This window comes from Oncorhynchus mykiss, chromosome 5, assembly GCF_057628025.1.
Source record: "Oncorhynchus mykiss isolate SJ-2025 chromosome 5, ASM5762802v1, whole genome shotgun sequence".
Classification (NCBI taxonomy): domain Eukaryota; kingdom Metazoa; phylum Chordata; class Actinopteri; order Salmoniformes; family Salmonidae; genus Oncorhynchus; species Oncorhynchus mykiss.
The window spans coordinates 58,554,106-58,573,752 of record NC_143026.1 but is presented as its reverse complement, the minus strand read 5'-3'; the positions used below and the strand labels follow the sequence as shown (position 1 = coordinate 58,573,752).

The window sequence follows — 19,647 nt, the reverse complement described above, 5'->3', positions numbered from 1 at the left end:
CTTAACTAGGTAAGTCAGTTAAGAACACATTCTTATTTACAATGACGGCCAAACCCTAACAACACATACCAATTGTGCACCGTCCTATGGGACTCCCTATCACAGCTGGTTGTTATACAGCCTGGAACTGAACCAGGATTTCTAGTGATACCTCTAGCTCTGAGATGCAGCGACTTAGACCACTGCGCCACTCGGGAGCCACTAGTTGTAGCTGGTGCTTCCAAAGTTGGTTATATTATATATAATTTGAAAGGTAATGTCATGACTGTTCAGAACCACTTGTCAAACAAAGTTTCAAACGTAACAGTGTTTCCTTTCTAAAGCAATTTATACTGGTAATTCTGATACAGTATGTACCCTAGAAGTCAAAGATCTATTGACCTGAACATACCGAAAACGTGTCTGATGGATAGCTGGGAATCTAACTTTGATGGTTAGTTGAACTGAATAGAAATTAAGAGCGGGCTGGCATGGTTGAGAGCTTTACTTTATGCACAGATTGCACAGATTGGTTTCATACAACCGCTCTCAACCACCAGCTCCAAAAGTATTGGGACACTAACCACGCTTCCATACACAGTTTTTATGTGAGTAAAGTCATACAGTATAAAAAAACAACTATGACAACTAACAACTATTAACTATACTAACAACTATTTTTTTTACCTTTATTTAACTAGGCAAATCAGTTAAGAACAAATTCTTGTTTTCAATGACGGCCTACCGGGGAACAGTGGGTCAACTGTCTTTTTCAGGGGCAGAAGGACAGATGTTTTACCTTGTCAGGTCGGGGATTCGATTTTGCAAACTTTCGGGTACACTCTAACCACTAGTCTACCTGCCGCCCCTGTAATGGAAACTGGAAGTTTCAATACAATTGTAGAAATGCAGACAGATCACTTTGACATGGTGGAATCTTGATGTGTGGGTAAAATGAATTAGGTGAGAAATGGGTTTGGAAACGCCTTTATGCTTAAATATTGATATAACAACCATCATATCAAAGTAAACTTGTGTTACTGTAATTTCATTATGCCAATGTGTTTTCATTAATTGAAAACCCTTCATCTATTTTATGAGAATTTGTAAGATTCTTGTTTGCATAAAATAGACGGAGACCAGTCTTTTCAATAATAGGTAACAGAATTTATTCTCGGAGCGCGCTCCCATTTCACCACGATCAACAGTTTATATACAAAACATGACGTCATTTCATTGCTTAACAGAAACCCCTCCTCTCGACAGGGACAAAGTGAGGTGAAAAGTTCATTCTAACTTACTAACACACTCCCAGGTAACTTTTGACCCCTGAACATTATCGATCACCACTTAGCTGACAGTTCTAATTAACAGAAAACCTAGGAATGCACTCACTGTCTTATCTAAAAACCCCAGAGCTCAGTTTCGTCGGTTCAACCATGGGTTAACTACCTTATCTGTTTACTTAATCCACAACACATTCGTTTCTTCCTAGTTGGAATGGTGTACATTAACTTTAATTACTCCTTGTCCATGTCTCACAATCCCTTCTTATGAACTCATATTGTTAATCAGATATAATAAAACAGAGTATAAGTTTACTTAGTTACAGTTCCATTTAAAATGATTTGTTCAGTCATTTAATCATAATTTTCCCAACAACTTGGAGTCACTCGAAGACATGGGTGTGTGGTCCTCCCACTACAGACTCGGGGAACCATGCCGCTCATTTGGCTACAGATTAAATAAATTATGATTAACTTCACAGGGTGGTGAAAGTGCACGTGATCTTGATGCCTATTCAAGGGTCTTATTCTGGTGACATGATGATCGATGCTTGAATGCAGTTTGACAAATACACTTATTCTTATCTAGAATAATCTCATTGTGTATTCTAGCCTGTCTGCACTGTCTCTGCGATCTGTTGCCTAGAGTGCACATGCCAAGTCCAGAGTAGGCACATTTGCTATTTACCGCAACAGTTTTTATGACAAAACTATAGGTAGAGTTGAAATGGCGATGGAATTTTAGATTTTTATTCAGTACATGAAATCTTAAGAGAAAAGTTACATTTTCAGGACTACGTTGTCACACGCTGATTTTTATCTGCAACAGGACAGTTAGGTGAAAACACACCACTGGTGGGAAAAGGCACATGTTTTCTTTACATCGATTTTAGAATATTGGTATGAAAATCTCCCGCTAATTAGTTGGAAACCTAGCTACAGAATTCTTTTGTTGTTGTTTTGGCTCTGCACTCCACCACTTTGGATTTGAAAGGATACAATGACTGAGTTTAAAGTGCAGACTGTCCGTTTTAATTTGAGGGTATGTTCATTCATGTTGGGTGAACCATTTAGAAAGCTCATACCATATATATATATATATATATATATATATATATATATATATATATTTGTACCTTTATTTAACTAGGCAAGTCAGTTAAGAACAAATTGTTATTTTCAATGACGGTTCTACAGGAGAACAGTGGGTTAACTACCTTGTTCAGGGGCAGAACGACAGATTTGTACCATGTCAGTTCGGGGATTCGAAACTTGTGAACAGGTGGCGGTGGGGTTAAGCTACAGACAACGACCATAAGCTACGGACAACGACCATAAGCTACAGACAACGACCATAAGCTACGGACAACGACCATAAGCTACAGACAACGACCATAAGCTACAGACAACGACCATAAGCTACGGACAACGACCATAAGCTACAGACAACGACCATAAGCTACGGACAACGACCATAAGCTACGGACAACGACCATAAGCTACGGACAACGACCATAAGCTACGGACAACGACCATAAGCTACAGACAACGACCATAAGCTACAGACAACGACCATAAGCTACGGACAACGACCATAAGCTACGGACAACGACCATACGCTACGGACAACGACCATAAGCTACGGACAACGACCATAAGCTACGGACAACGACCATAAGCTACGGACAACGACCATAAGCTACGGACAACGACCATAAGCTACGGACAACGACCATAAGCTACGGACAACGACCATAAGCTACGGACAACGACCATAAGCTACAGACAACGACCATAAGCTACAGACAACGACCATAAGCTACGGACAACGACCATAAGCTACAGACAACGACCATAAGCTACAGACAACGACCATAAGCTACAGACAACGACCATAAGCTACGGACAACGACCATAAGCTACGGACAACGACCATAAGCTACAGACAACGACCATAAGCTACAGACAACGACCATAAGCTACAGACAACGACCATAAGCTACAGACAACGACCATAAGCTACAGACAACGACCATAAGCTACGGACAACGACCATAAGCTACGGACAACGACCATAAGCTACAGACAACGACCATAAGCTACAGACAACGACCATAAGCTACGGACAACGAACACAATTGCATTTTATTGATGGCAATTTGTTTGCACAGAGATACCGTGACAAGATCCTGAGGCTCATTTTCGTGCCATTCATCCCCTGCCATCAACTCGTGTTTCAGCAATATAATGCACGACCCCATGTTGCAAGGATCTGTACACAATTCCTGGAAGCTGAAAATGTCCCAGTTCTTCTATGGCCTGCATACCCACCAGACATGTCACCCATTGAGCATGTTTGGGTATGCTCTGGATCGACATGTACGACAGCGTGTCCCAGTTCCCACCAATATCCAGCAACTTCGCACAGCTATTTGAAGAGGAGTAGGACATCATTCCACAGGTCACAATCAACAGCCTGATCAACTCTATGTGAAGGAGATGTGTTTGATTGAGGCAAATGGTGGTCACAACAGATACCGACTGGTTTTCTGATCCACGCCCCTACATTTTTTAAGGTCTATGTGACCAACAGATGCATATCTGTATTCCAAGTCATATGAAATCCATAGATTAGGGGCTAATGAATTTACAGAACCAAAAGTATGTGGACACCTGCTCGTCGATCATCTCATTCCAAAATCATGGGCATTAATGTGGAGTTGGTCCCCCCTTTGCTGCTATAACAGCCTCCACTCTTCTGGGAAGGCTTTCCACTAGATGTTGGAACATTGCTGCGGGGACTTGCTTCCATTCATCCACAAGAGCATTAGTGGGGTCGGGCACTGATGTTGGGTTATTAGGCTTGGGTCGCAGTCAGTGTTCCAATTCAACCCAAGCTGTTCGATGGGGTTGAGGTCAGGGTTCTGTGCAGGCCAGTCAAGTTCTTCCAAACCAATCTCAACAAACCATTTCTGTATGGACCTTGCTCTGTGCAGGTGGGCATTGTCATGCTGAAACAGCAAAGGGCCTTCCCCAAACTGTTGCCACAAAGTTGGAAGCACAGAATCGTCTAGAATGTCATTGTATTAAGATTTCCCTTCATTGGAACTAAGGAGCCTAGCACAAACCATGAAAAACAGCCCAAGACCATTATTCCTCCTCCACCAAACTTTACAGTTGTCCCTATGCATTGGGGTAGGTAGCGTTTTCCTGGCATCCATGAAACCCAGATTCGTCCGTCAGACTGTCAGATGTTGAAGCGTGATTCGTCACGCCAGAGAACACGTTTCCACTGCAGAATCCAAAAACAGCGAACTTTACACTACTCCAGCCAACGCGTGGCTTTGCACATGGTGATCTTAGGCTTGTGTGCGGCTGTTCAGCCATGGAAACCCATTTCATGAAGCTCCTGAAGAATGGTTATTGTGCTGACGTTATTGTTATTGTGCTTCCAGAGGTTGTTTGGAACTCAGTAGTGAGTGTTGCAATCGAGGACAGACCATTTTTACGTGCTACGCGCTTCAGAACTCGCCAGTCATGTTTTGTGAGCTTGTGTGGCGGCCTACTACTTTGCGGCTGAGCCGTTGTTTCTCCTAGATGTTTCCGCTTCACAATATCAGCACTTACAGTTGACCGGGGCACCTCTAGCAGGGCAGAAATTTGACAAACTGACTTGTTGGAAAGGTGGCATCCTATGACGGTGCCCCCTTGAAAGTCACTGAGCTTTTCAGTAAAGCTAATGTTTGTCTTTGGAGATTGCATGGCTGTGTGCTCAATTTTATACACCTGTCTGCAACGGGTGTGGCTGAAATAGCCAAATCCACAAATTTGAAAGGTTGTCCACATACTTTTGTGTATATGTAGTGTATCTACACAGTGTAAAACACAATAAGCATGAGGGATCTACAACAGAAAACAGCCTAGTAGCACCCCAGAAAAAAACGAATCGCTAATAATCATGCTAAATTGTAATGCCTTCCGGATGGCAATGTTAATGCTAGCGCTAACGCTAGCGAGAGTATGCAAGCTAACATACAGACACCATTTGGCTCCAAACAACAAGACACCAAATATGGTGAAGAGTGGAAGCCCAGTGGCCAGCAGTTGGAGAAGCTAGAGCGAGATGGATTTTGAACTAGACTCTGCACATTTTCTAATCAATGAAACATTTGATCTCAATACAACTTTTCCCGAATCTTGAATCTGTTACGAACAGAGTGGACACATTTTGGGGTAGACTTGAACCTTTGCCAAAGTTGATAAAATATTGCATTGTTTAGAAGGAGTACAACAAGTAGGTGTTCCCTAACGAAAAAAAATAATGTTATTTGTCACATGCCTCGTAGACAAGCCGTGTAGACTAAGAGTGAAACGCTTACTTATGGGTGATTTTCCAACAATACAGAGTTAAAGATAATATAAAAAGTAAACAGAAATAGTTGACACGAGGATTAAATACACAGTAAACAATGAATAGAAATAAAAAGTAAAAATAACATGGCTATACACAGGGAGTAGAAAATTACATGGCTATATATAGGGAGTCAATTTGCAGGGGTACGAGGTAATTGAGGTAACTATGTACTGTACATATAGGTAGGGATAAAGTGACAAGGCAACACAATAGATAATAGACAGTAGCAGCAGCAAAAAAGGGTCAATGTATATAGTCCGGGTAGCCATTTGATTAGCTACTTAACAATCTTGTTTAGAAATCTTATGGCTTAGGGTTAGAAGCTGTTCAGGGTCCTGTTGGGTCCAGACTTGGTGCATTGGTACCGCTTGCTGTGCGGTATCAGACGGAACAGTCTGGCTTGGGTGGCTGGAGTCTTTGACAATATTTAGTCCCTTCCACTGACACCACGTGATATAGAGGTCCTGGATGGCAGGGAGCGTAGCCCAGTGATGTACTGGGCCATACGTACTGATCTCTGTAGCGGCTTGTGGTTCGATGCCAAGCAGTTGCCTTTGCAAGTGTAGCTGTAGAACTTTTTAAGGATCTGAGGCCCCAATTGTTTCAAGGCTTAAAAATCCTTATTTTACCTGTCTCCTCCCATTCATCTAAACTGATTGGAGTGGATTTAACAGGTGACATCAATAAGGGATCATAGCATTCATCTAGATTCACCTGGTCAGTTTATGTCATGGAAAGAGCATTTGTTTTGTACACTCAGTGTGTCTATGTCTGTGTAGGTATGGACATGAGTGAGTGCATGTGTGCTAAGGTGCGGTGAATCAGAGCAGGAGGTCAGTCCAGTTCAAGTGTTCAGCAGTCTGATGGATTTTAGATAGAAACTGTCTCTGAGCCTGTTGGTATCAGACCTCATGCTCCGATACGTCTAACCGACGGCAAGGGAGAGAACAACTCGTGGCTGGGGTGTGTGGGGTCCTTGATGGTGCTGCGTGCCTTCCTAGGCACCGTTTCGAGTAGATGTTCTGGATGGCCTTTATATAATCTCATCATTATATACAGTATCTCTGAGAAGTGTAAATTAGTTAGTAGGTGAATGGAGGAGTGTTCTCGCCTCCTCAATAGCCTTCTCCCAGCGAGGAAGCACAAGAGTATCCTACCTAAGTCCTTTGTGGAAGAGTTTTGAGATACGCCACACCCCCTTTGAATCAGCTGTTGTTTACTCAGAGGAGAAAAGCACACACATATTTAAAAACATTATGCTACTTATCCTTGTATCTATAAATGTCACAACTAGCTGAATGACTTTTTACAACTTTACACATTTAATTTGGGATTCCACCCCTATAAACGTAATTTGCATGAGTGATCTCATTTCATACATTTGTTTCCACATTTCCCTCTCCTCCCCCTCCCCGGTTACCTTTAACCTTTTTCAATAGGAGAGGACGGAAGATGAATTTTAGTATACCAATTGAGAATCTCCCATTTAAAGGGCAGCAGCCATACTGACAGTGTTCCCCAACCCCTCTCTGTTTTTTAACTGGTCGTTCAGAACAGCACCAATTCTGTTTAATTGAAGGTTAAACACTGTTTTTTTTCGTACTGAACGCAGCTCAGCCTGTATTGCATTGGCAGGTCACTGAAACAGTTACTTGCTGCCTTTTCCACATGCCAGGACAAATCGTCTCTGTTTACCTGCAATCAGACTTTTTTTAATACTGCATCTGTCAGAGGTCTGGGCTTTTGGGATAGGTGGTACATCTCTCGTTTCTGGACTGCTGGATCATCAGATGCCTTGAGATGCATCCACCTGCAGTCGCGGAGGCAAGCCACCAGTCACTAAAACCTGCCTGTCACTAAACATATTATTCTGTACATAAATTCGTGCCTCTCCATTTAGCATTATAGAGTATGTTACGTTATGTTGGCCAAAACTTGTCCACAGCTACCTTTCGTCATTTAATTATTTTTGGGCTCATAACCAATGTCGATACTAGCAAATAGGATTTAAATAACTTAGTGTGAAAACTCTGTGATACAAGCACATTCCACGGGTAAGACTTTTTTTGATTGTTGATTTTTTGATAATGGCAGCCTTCAACTGGATCATTATTTTCCAGCTCTCCAGGTAGCTGGCTAAAAGGTGTGCATTTTTACTATGTGACTTTTTGCATGTGTGTGTGTGTGTGCTCACAGACTGTTCTCTCTCCCCAGTGCCAGTGGTGAGGCGTCCATGGAGAGTCCATCCTTTACCAACAAGGAGCCCATTTCCAGCTCTGCTGGTTAGTACAGCTGTCACACACGTGGACACATCATTCTCTAACACATACACACCCTCTCTGCATCTTGTATCTATCTCATAGTCTCTTTCATGGCCTCTCCCAAACGCACACATTCTCTTTCACGGTCTGTCTAATGTATTTTTCCTCTGTTTTTCTGTTCCTGTCTTTCTATCTCTACCTCCTGCTACTCATTATCTCTCCTTCTGTCTCCTCTTCTCCTCTGACATCAGTAGTAGTATGCAGCTCAAAGTAGTAGCATGCATCTGGCCTCCCCATGCCAATGTTTTAAGAGGCTTAGGCCAGCAATCTAAATGCCTGATCAAGGGAGCGTTATCCATGGTTTTTAGACTGTACTTTTAATTTTCCAACTTAATAACATTGTCATTTTTCTTTGTTATTCCCAGTGCTATATTAATAGTTTTGTCAAGAGGTGGCCCCAATCCCGTTGGATGACAGTCCCCCGTCCCATTTACACCCCCCCCCATCCCATTTACACCCCCCTTATAGATCCCTCCCTGTAGATCCCTACTCTGTTTATCATATATCCTGATGCCTAGTCACCTTACCCCTATACATATCTAACCCTACCACTCTACTATCCCTGCACACTATAAATATGGGTATTGGCACTGACCCTGCAACTGACCCTGTATATAGCTTACTTACTTTCTCGTGTGTTTTTGTTCTACTTGACTTTTTTTATTTTATTATATTGTACTACTGATATTGATCACTGCATTGTTGGGATTGCACAAGGAAGAAAGGCATTTCACTGTACATGTGAACGTGACAATAAGAACCTGATTATCTTTCTGAATTTTGTTAATGCTACAACCCTTAAATTTTTCATACACAGTTAACTTTGTATATCACATTTTTGTTTATGCTGAATAATTTCAAATTGCCTATTCAGTCTTATCAGTATGCACAGTTGAGATTGCTCTCAGGTACAGTATACATCCTGTTCAAATATAACCCAAACACAACTATTGACTTATTAGGTCAGAGCCACAGTATGTCATTTCTGTCACTTGTTGTATCATACTATGGATTCTGTCCTATCACTCTAGGCAGAAATGACTCTTGATTGTCGTGTAACTAGTATACACATCATGCATTGCTTTATTCAATTTGTTCTAAGTATTTGTATGTGTGAAATCAAGATGTAGGATACTGTACATCCTTCAATTCGTATTTTATTATGACCGCAGCTCAATTGGTAGCCCAATGTAATCTAACGTAAGGTATCATATCATACTAAAGCAGTCGAACGTAATATATTATAAATGGGCCAAAGCTGGTGCAATCAAGACTTTGGATACTATACGTCTTACAATTTGTATTATATTGTACGACAGCTATTCCATCAATAGCCTAATGTAATGTAACCTAACGTAAGGTAGCATATCATACTAAATGGCATGGCACGGTTTTACGTACAGAATAATATGTTTAGTGACAGATACTACTGCACTGTTGGAGCTAGGAACACTAAGCATTTCGCTACACTCGCAATAACGTTGGCTAAATATGTGTATGTGACTAATAAAATTTGATTTGATTTGACAGGCGGGTTTTAGGGACAGGAGGCTCGACTCCAGAGCTGCCGCTTGATACTAGGATCGGATGTATAGGATGTAGTATAGGATGCATTCAGGGCCTTTCAGGAGGATCCTGTGATACCTATGGGGTCTTTGTTTGTTGACGGTTCTAGAGTGAGGGGGAATACTGTAGTGCTTAATACATGAGAGTAAAGTATAAATGTAATGCAGATTTTTCTACTATTCTCTAATTCAATGTATACTGAGATGTAGTAACAGTTCTAAAAAGAAGTCATTCCAGTACCCGTCCAAGCAGGTACACGGATGTCAGAAAGAATATCGTATGATGTGACGTCATTACGTTTTAACAATGTTTTTGCAAAGATGGCGGTGGTTGAGTGAATGGGACGATACAGCCCCTTTAGTTTGAAAAATAGATTTATTCTAAGGTATTTCAGTTTCTTTTCCGATAATCTGATTTAAATAGTTTATTTTCTGAAATTCCTTAATAAATATATTCTTATTAAACGAAGAACTAGAATGGTAATATGACACAGAGCAAAAAGAAGAAACGGGCGAATCGCAGTCTCCTGCTGGCGAAAAAAATTATTATCAAGGATGGAGGAACGGTGAGTTTCCACCTAAATGACAGTATTTGCCATCGTATTTCTTGAGATTAACTAGCAGCATGTGGTATGTCTACAATATGTCACATTTCGCGAGCTAGCTAGCTCCTGCTTGCTAGCGTCCGGGAAGTTCATCATATGCCTCTTCATAGTTCTCTCAAAAACAACATAGCTAACGTTAGCTAGTTGGCTGGCTAGCACCAGATGTGTGGCACTAGCTAGCTAAGTTAGCTAGCATATCAGTATCTTTGACAGTAATTTAGCTAGATGCCATCTGAGATGGACAAGTATTAGCTAGCTGACTAGCTAGGGAAGTAACTTTTAAACACTATTGTTAAAAAGGTGGCTAGGCTAATAGAGTTCCATAACCATGGGCAAGCTTTCTAGCTAGCCGTTTGTTTAGTTCAATGATGTTATAGTTAGTTATTCAGCAATATGGTAGCTAGCTAAATTCCTAACGTTGCTTACTGAAATCAACAACAACTAAAGTGAAATTTGCCAAGACTGCAACACCGCTACTGGCTCTAGTGTCAATTATGAATGTTGTGTAAGCAGGAAGATGCCCCACTGTGTATTATGGTGACTTATTGCTGAGTTGACCTTTTAATATATCTTCTTTGAAAGTAAGACAGTTGAGTATTACTTGTTTCTTGTTGACACACTTACATAGTTATTCCACTCTGTTCACCAGGCACAAGGTTTTGGAGCTCCCAGCGTGTACCATGCTGTAATTGTCATCTTTTTGGAATTTTTTGCCTGGGGCCTGCTTACAGCACCCACTTTGGTGGTATGTTGTCTTGTTTATGACCTATTATTTAATACAGTATGATTTGTTGGCTGCTGATGAAACTATGTTGAAGACCTTCTCCAATTTACAGTATCCACTCTCTGTTCCTGTCCCCTTCCAATCCAGGTCCTACATGAGACGTTCCCGAAGCATACGTTTCTGATGAATGGCTTGATCCAGGGGGTAAAGGTATGGTGTTTGAACATGTGCTATTATTTTGAACAGTTATCTTTCAATTCTGTTACAATTTTTTGGGGGGTGTGTCTTGCTGTATTACAGGGCCTGCTGTCTTTCCTGAGTGCTCCGCTGATTGGTGCCCTGTCTGATGTGTGGGGTCGGAAGTCTTTTCTCCTGCTCACCGTTTTCTTCACCTGCGCTCCCATTCCACTGATGAAGATAAGCCCATGGTACGATGGGTCCCAACCTGAGAGAGTTCATAGTTACTGAGATCACCATTTTAAAAGCTGAATCAAGTGTATTATTAACTGAGTGCCATATCCTGCCTCGGGTTTCAGGTGGTACTTTGCCGTTATCTCGGTGTCCGGTGTGTTCGCTGTTACATTCTCTGTGGTCTTTGCCTATGTGGCTGACATCACGCAGGAGCATGAGCGCAGCATGGCCTATGGACTGGTGTGTATTGAACATTACCTACGCAGTTTCTTCTAATCTTGTTTACCACAGCACCTTTTTTGATTCAGGGATTTGTGGTTCATTGCTAAAATAGTACATCATTCAGAACCTATTTGCAGATTTGTCCCTCTTAAACAAAGCAGAAATTATGCACAAAAAAAAAGTGAAACTACAATTTCATTCAAAGAGTAGTAGTAGCAGAGCTTGGCAGTAGTAAACCTTGTCTACTCTTGTTCGTTAGGTGTCGGCCACCTTTGCTGCTAGCCTGGTGACGAGCCCGGCCATTGGCGCCTACTTGGGCCGTGTGTACGGGGACGGCCTGGTGGTGGTGCTGGCCTCGGCCATCGCTATGCTGGACATCTGCTTTATCCTGGTGGCCGTGCCTGAGTCTCTGCCTGAGAAGATGAGGCCAGCGTCCTGGGGGGCTCCCATCTCCTGGGAACAAGCCGACCCCTTTGCTGTGAGTACCTGTCCACCTCTAAAGGCTCAGTCAGTTGATGTTATTATTTTGTGTAGCCATTATTAGTGTGCTTTCAGAACGCAAAATGATAAACCTCTTGAAAATGTGTGCTTCAGTTTGGCACTATGATCAGTGGTAGCAGCTAGAAATTTGGTGGGTCTCAAAGAGACCGAGGCGGAATATGGACATTTTTCATTTCTGTTTCATCACAGTCCTCCTGACTGCTGACGTTGGGGTCATTTAGAAATCCCAAAAAGGTTATAGGGGTAATGTGTGTCTGTTTTCAAGGGACAATGGTATCAACGGAATTGGTGGCGGGGGGGGTGGAGGCCGGTATTGTTTATGATTAAAAGAGGGCTTAAGAATAGAATGTGGTGAGAATGGCTGTGCTGCAAGACCCCCGCCCATGGTTCCCCTTAGGGAAACATAGCATCTGTTTTTGTGTTGACACTTTCAACTAGCTACTCATGTTACAAGTGGTCCTCTTCAGTCTTCCTATTTCCCTACAATAGCTCTATCACTTAAGCTACTGTTTTCATTCAAGTTCATAGAAGAACAAGACCACCTGATGTCGTATGCATTTGGGAAGAGAAACTTGACAAGTTCTAATGTGGTTAGTTGTAAACGTAACGATTCATGTATTTGGACCAACTTGTTTGGTACAGGCCATGTTAGTTTTACCTCGTCTTTAATTTATGCGCACTGTTTTCATAATTTCTCTATAGTAGGCTTTCAGCGAGTGGCGGTGGTTCTAATTGCACATTGGCACAAACGGTGCCCAAAACAGTGCAGGAATAGTACACAAAAAATAATATTTGATAAACACAATTGGATTTACCCAGAATAAGGAACAAACATTCATGGCGCATTTAGACCAGGATGTGGTCTTTGTCAGCCAAACCTGAACTTCCCCTAAGGTGGGTTGTTTGAAGGAGCCAAGGTGGTGTGTGTGTGTGTAAAAGGGGGAGGGAGTTCAACAGGCTGTTAGACAGATGCCAAATAGGGGAACAATTAACCTTTCATAATCCTCTATATTGCTGAGGGGCTGTACAACAACAGTTAAAGCTACATGGCACAATGTACAACAGCTACATGGCACAATGTACAGCAGCTACATGGCACAATGTACAGCAGCTACATGGCACAATGTACAGCAGCTACATGGCACAATGTACAACAGCTACATGGCACAGCGAAACAGGTCTTCCTCAGGCAATGTTGAGGGGGAAGGCTGACGTGTCGCTGAAATACATCAACATCACATGATATACCAATGATGATTGCAGGGTACTTACAGTGTCTTCAGAAAGTTTTCACACCCCTTGACTTTTTCCATATTTTCTTATTACAGCCTGAATTTAAAATGGATTCAATTGAGATTTTTGGGGGTAACTGTCCTACAAATAATGTCAAAGTGGAATTATGTTTTTTTTTTTTTTTTTTTTTTTTTAATTTTTTTTTTACAAAAATGTTAAGATGCAATATGTAGAACTTGCTCCACCATTTCCTGGTTGTTAAAATTCGAATAGTTTGTCTAATTTCAGTTTGTGACAAAACAAGTAGTCATTGTGTAGATAATCATTGTAGATCTACCGCTTCTTAGACTTGCTTTCGATACGAATGACAGATTTATAACACAGATTTCTATGAGAATTTGGTCAGGTCGCCCCAAAAATGACATATTGTAGCTGAAATGTCTTGAGTCAATAACTATTCATCCCCTTTTCTTAAGGGCCTAAATAGGTTAAGGAGTAAACATTTGCTTAAGTCAAATGATAAGTTGCATGGACTCTGTGTGCAATGATAGTGTTTAACATGACTACCTCATCTCTGTACCCCACACATACAATTATCTGTAAGGTCCCTCAGTCGAGCAGTGAATTTCAAACACAGATTCAACCACAAAGACCAGGGGGAGTTTCAAGTGCCTCGCAAAGAAGAGCACCTATTGGTAGATCAGTAAAAGCAGACATTGATTATCCCTTTGAGCATGGTGAAGTTGTTAAACTTTGGATGGTGTATCAATACACCCAGTCACTTCAAAGATACAGGCATCAGGGATTTCACCATGAGGCCAATGGTGACTTAAAAAAACACTTTGAGTTTAACGACTGTGATAGGAGAAAACTGAGGATGAATCAACAACATTGTAGTTACTCCACAATACTAACCTAATTAGAATGAAAAGAAGGAAGCCTGTACAGAATATGCATCCTGTTTTCGACAATGCACAGAAGTGATACTGGGAAAAAATGTGGCAAAGAAATCTACTTTTTGTCCTGAAAGAAAGTGTAATGTTTGGGGATAAATACAACTCATTACTGAGTACAACTCTCCATATTTGCAGGCATAGTTGTGGCTGCATCATGTTATAGGTATGCTTGTAAACGTTACGGACTGGGGAGTTTTTCAGGTTATAAAATAAATGGAATTGAGCTAAGCAGAGGCAAAATCCTAGAGGAAAACCTGGTTCAGTCTGCTTTCCACCAGACACTGGAAGATGAATTCACCTTTTGTGAAACCCCTGTTGTAGGTGGTTATGTGTTGGTGTAATTCTAGGTCTCCTGACTCTCCGACGCAGACCACAGCTGTTTTGTAACTCTACTTCTCTAGTTTGCTCTCTTGGGTTGAGACCCAGTTCTCACAATAGGCCTCCTTTCCGACCAGGAGGAGTGGTTGGGTGTTCTTGCACATCATATCGTTAACACTTGTTATCACCTACCGTCCTCCTAACCCCTTTTTCTTTCTGTCTCCAGTCTCTAAGGAAAGTGGGCCAGGATTCCACTGTGCTGCTCATCTGTATAACAGTGTTCCTGTCCTATCTCCCTGAGGCTGGCCAGTACTCCAGCTTCTTCCTCTACTTACGACAGGTCGGCAATGTATACTGTCAAATACATAAACGGACGTGTAAGATGCGCGTCAGATGTCAGCCCATCCCCCTATTTCCATTATCAATGTAACTGAGGTCAAGTCCCCTTCATAGTCAGAATATAATTTGGTAGAGTTGTCGAGGGATTTTGACTATGTAGCTCATTCAAAGTATACAACCAAGTTATCATATTTTGCTTGGACCCCTGCTCTTTGCTGCTCACAGTTAGGCCTGTATATATATATCCTTGATGATAGGCATACTCATTTTGTTTCACTGGCAGTACAATCACATTTTCGCTCTCCTTTTTTTCAGATTATGGGATTTTCACCTGAAAATGTTGCAGCTTTCATAGCTGTTCTAGGACTGCTTTCAATCATTGCACAGGTTAGTTGTCATTAACTATTAACATAACTATCATTACATTAATTATATTTATGTTTATATATATATAATGTGTGTGTGTGTATATCTATCTCACACACACACACAAAATTATGTGGACACCCCTTCAAATTAGTAGATTTGGCTATTTCAGCCACACCTGTTGCTGACAGGTGTATAGAATCAAGCACACAGCCATGCAATCGCCATAGATAAACATTGGCAGTAGAATGGCCTAACTGAAGAGCTCAGTGACAATCAACGTGGCACCGTCATAGGATGCCACCTTTCCAACAAGTCAGTTTGTCAAATTTCTGCCCTGCTAGAGCTGCTGTTTCTTCTGTTATTGTGAAGTGGTAACGTCTATGAGCAACAACGGCTCAGCCGCGAAGTGGTAGGCCACACAAGCTCACAGAACAGGACCACCGAGCACTGTAGCATGTAAACATAGTCTTTCCTCAATTGCAACACTCACTACCGAGTTCCAAACTGCCTCTGGAAGCAACGCAGCACAATAACTGTTGGTCGGGAGCTTCATGAAGTGGGTTTCCATGGCCATGCAGCCGCACACAAGCCTAAGATCACCATGCGCAATGCCAAGCGTCGGCTGGAGTGGTGTAAAGCTCGCGGCCATTGTACTCTGGAGCAGTGGAAACTCGTTCTCTGGAGTGATAAATCACGCTTCACCATCTGGCAGTCTGACGGAAGAATTTGGGTTTGGCGGATGCCAGGAGAACACTACCTGCCCCAATAAATAGTTCCAACCGTACAGTTTGGTGGAGGAGAAATAATGTTCTGGGGCTGTTTTTCATGGGTCGGGCTAGGCCCCTTAGTTCCAGTGAAGGGAAATCTTAACGCTACAGCATACAATGACATTCTAGATGATTCTGTGCTTCCAACTTTGTGAAGGACCTTTGCTGTTTCAGCATGACAATACCCCCCATGCACAAAGTGAGGTCCATACAGAAAAGGGTTGGTGAGATCGGTGTGGAAGAACTTGACTGGCTTGTACAGAGCCCTGACCTCAACTCAATTTAACACCTTTGGGATGAATTGGAACGCCGACTGCGAAGCCAGGCCTAATCGGCCAACATCAGTGGCCGGCTCTTGTGGCTGAGTGGAAGCACATCCCTGCAGCAATGTTCCAACATCTAGTGGAAAGCCTTCCCAGAAGAGTGGAGGCTGTTACAATATATTAATGCCCATGATTTTGGAATGAGATGTTAGACAAGCAGGTGTCCACATACTTTTGGTCATGTAGTATATATCTATATAGTTATTCCATTCTCTGCCATGTTATAACAACTTTTGGTTTGGCCATATAACAAGGACTTTCATTATAGGCATTATGAACATTCCAATAAAGTGTTTCTAATTGTTATTTTTTGTTCCCTTTGTAAGACTGTAATATTGAGTTTACTCATGCGTTCCATCGGGAATAAGAACACCATCTTGCTCGGCCTTGGGTTCCAGATACTGCAGCTCGCCTGGTATGGGTTTGGCTCCGAGCCATGGTAAGCTTTTTCAAGGCGACTCAAACCATTGAACGCATCTGATGATTCAGTTCAGTGATAGATACTCTTTACAGTGATAGATACTCTTTACAGTGATAGATACTCTTTAAAGTGACTATCTCTCCACAGGATGATGTGGGCAGCAGGGGCTGTAGCAGCCATGTCCAGCATCACTTTCCCAGCAATCAGTGCGTTGGTTTCTCGCACCGCTGAGCCAGACCAACAAGGTTTGTACTTAGTTATAACTTTATTTTGCAACTTTCTTTGATTTGTCTTTTGGCAGGGTCATAAATGCAAATGAGAAATGGTTCTGTTAAAGGGGCAGTTAATCAAAATGACTTATTTTTTCCCTTACCTTGAAACCAGTTAATGCTTAGCCATAGACCACTTTTCAAGGTAAGGAAATAAATATGTACTTTTGCAGAACTATCCCTTTAACTTACCTTGTGAATTAAAAGTTGAATAAAATCGAACTAATTCGAAAATTATTTTGGCGCTCATCCCACAGGGGTGGGCCAGGGGATGGTGACGGGGATCCGAGGTCTGTGTAACGGCCTGGGGCCGGCGCTCTACGGCTTCATCTTCTACATCTTCCACGTGGAGCTAGATGCACCCCCAGACGGCAGCCAGGACACGCCGGTCCACACTCAACCCCACCTTCAGCACCTCCCACAGGTTAGTCCCAAACCCCAAACTTTTCTCCTCCTCCTCGTAGTTTTGATACGCAGCCTGAACCCGACGAGGCTTGAATTTGGGTGGAGTTCAACAGCCAGCATACCTCCTCAAAAGTGACCAAGCAGTTCAACAAGGCTCTATCGCTGTCTTAAAAGTGGCTATCATTATTTAGGCACTATGCAATCTTAGAGGTTTGTGGCCACTATTTAATGTTAACTAGTTACCAAGTATTTACGTGACTGTTTTTGAATATGCTTTGTACAAGTGTAACCCTAATTTGTTAAGCATTTTCCTAATTTTGTCAAATTGTACCTCTCTTGTACCTTTTTATATCCCCCTCTCCTCAGACGTCCATCATTCCTGGCCCACCCTTTCTCTTCGGAGCATGCTCAGTGCTGCTAGCACTCTTGGTGGCCCTTTTCATACCAGAGCACCCCCACCTGGGCCCCCGGCCTGGCAGCTGGAAGAAGCACAGCTCGCCCCACGGGCACCCCCACAGCCCACAGCCACCCGGGGAGGCCAAAGAGCCCCTACTGCAGGACACAAATGTGTAACACAGACCTGTCTACTCGGCCTGACTCCCCTCTCTTCAAAACCACACAAAGCAAGAGAGCTCATGTGTAGGTGTAGTAAACAATCAAAAAGCTATATTAAGAGTTACCACTATATGTATACATAGGAATATGTTTTTTTTTAAAGAAAGTTCTATCCAAAGGCACTATTTGCAATGGCTTATATTTATTCATTTTTTTGTTTTTCCTCAAACTTTTACTTTTAGTTTTTCTTCAACCGTTGTTTTGATGATATTGGACAGGGCAATGCTCAACTCAGGGACATACCTGTTGGGCTGTTTCTGAACACAGTGTGTTCCACAATCAGAAGAGGGAGTCTCTGCACAAAAAACAACAACTTAGAAAGAAAAAGAAGCATCAAAAAAGACTGGTTAGTCCTCTAGAGTTGGGCCTTCAGCTTTACGGAACTGTGTGTGAGAAAAATGACAATGCGGGGCTGAATCGGAAATCCAGTTGAATATTCCCCCAGATCTCTGCATAAAACAGCCTTAATCCACAAACTAACCACGGAATGTGAAGACGCGATGGACTTGGAATGGTACAGCTGAATTTTTAAAGCACCTTTGTTTTGATGCTTATATCAAACTGCTGCCTATATGAATTCCTACTACCACTTCTTCAGACTGACTGGTGCCTCAATTGGGGTGGGATACTTTTTGGCGGGACCACAAGGAGATATCGTATCAACCCCTGCTTACTCTTTGACATCACAGAATGTGACAGATTGGCTTGATATTTTGTCTTTTATTCTCATTTTGTTCATGTACACGGCCAAGTTCCTGACATGTATGGATCGTACAGTTACAGAAAATGATCATACAAGAAGGGTTTGCCTTTAAAAAATATCTCATTTACACGAAGGACACCCTATGTCAGACAACACGTTGCATAGTTACGGAATCCGTAGATCCATCTCGTGGCCTTCTAAAAACCTTTTCACTTGTACAAACAAAATATGTTCTCGTTTTAACTTGCTTATTGACCAAATACCAAAAGTACATATTGAATCATGAAAGTTGTGAAAGTGTGCTCTAGCTATTTATGAGTTGGTGTTCTGTAAAACAGCAATTTCTTGAAATACTGTATGCAGTTTTTTTCTTTTCCATGTATTGTCATTGTTTTGCTGCCTTTTATTTTCAATATTACATTTGTTGACTGACCTTGTAAATATACAGTAAGTATACAACCATGCATTTCAATAAAGTGGAATATTTTGATGGATTTATGGTTGGGAAACTTAGGTAAAGGGAACATTGAGCTAAATCCAAACATGAGATACCAGTATGATGAATCTTGAAGTCAATGCATTTTAGGGTTCCACCCGCAGCCTTTTATTGTACACTATCTGATAGGATACACACTTATCAATATAATTTAGCATGTTTTGCTGTGTTGGGCAGCAGGCTGTAATTGACGACAGGTGAGATGGACACATTGCTGGCAGTTATTTCACCAAGAAAAAGTTACATGTCACGCTATATTTCTAGTTTGTCTTCAAATGGTTCTGTAGGCTTGATTTGGCAATGCAACTATTTGAGGAGATCCACAAGATGCAACTTCTGTTTCAAGACAACAAACCAACAGATTTAATTGCAGTTGATCAGAGGCTTGACCACTGACATTTTTGG

General features: G+C 41.9%; 1 protein-coding gene across 1 annotated transcript; it reads left to right on the top strand.

Moving 5' to 3' along the window:
- The first annotated feature begins 9,855 nt into the window (after positions 1-9,855).
- Positions 9,856-19,240, top strand: LOC110524107 (solute carrier family 71 member 1). The gene is made up of 12 exons (XM_021603454.3): positions 9,856-10,131; positions 10,820-10,915; positions 11,042-11,104; positions 11,195-11,322; positions 11,431-11,545; positions 11,787-12,005; positions 14,762-14,875; positions 15,190-15,261; positions 16,660-16,772; positions 16,902-16,999; positions 17,281-17,447; positions 17,795-19,240. The coding sequence occupies exons 1-12, from the start codon at positions 10,051-10,053 to the stop codon at positions 17,999-18,001; spliced, it is 1,473 nt and encodes a 490-aa protein (XP_021459129.1). The 5' UTR covers positions 9,856-10,050; the 3' UTR covers positions 18,002-19,240.
- The last annotated feature ends 407 nt before the right edge of the window (positions 19,241-19,647 follow it).

What these genes read in the sequence shown, in the direction of transcription:
- LOC110524107 (XM_021603454.3), top strand. Translation starts at nt 10,051, where the DNA reads ATGACACAGAGCAAAAAGAAGAAACGGGCGAATCGCAGTCTCCTGCTG. An exon ending in TCTTCCTCTACTTACGACAG is followed by an intron (nt 14,876 to 15,189) that starts GTCGGCAATGTA and finishes CCTTTTTTTCAG; the next exon opens with ATTATGGGATTTTCACCTGA. An exon ending in GGGTTTGGCTCCGAGCCATG is followed by an intron (nt 16,773 to 16,901) that starts GTAAGCTTTTTC and finishes ATCTCTCCACAG; the next exon opens with GATGATGTGGGCAGCAGGGG.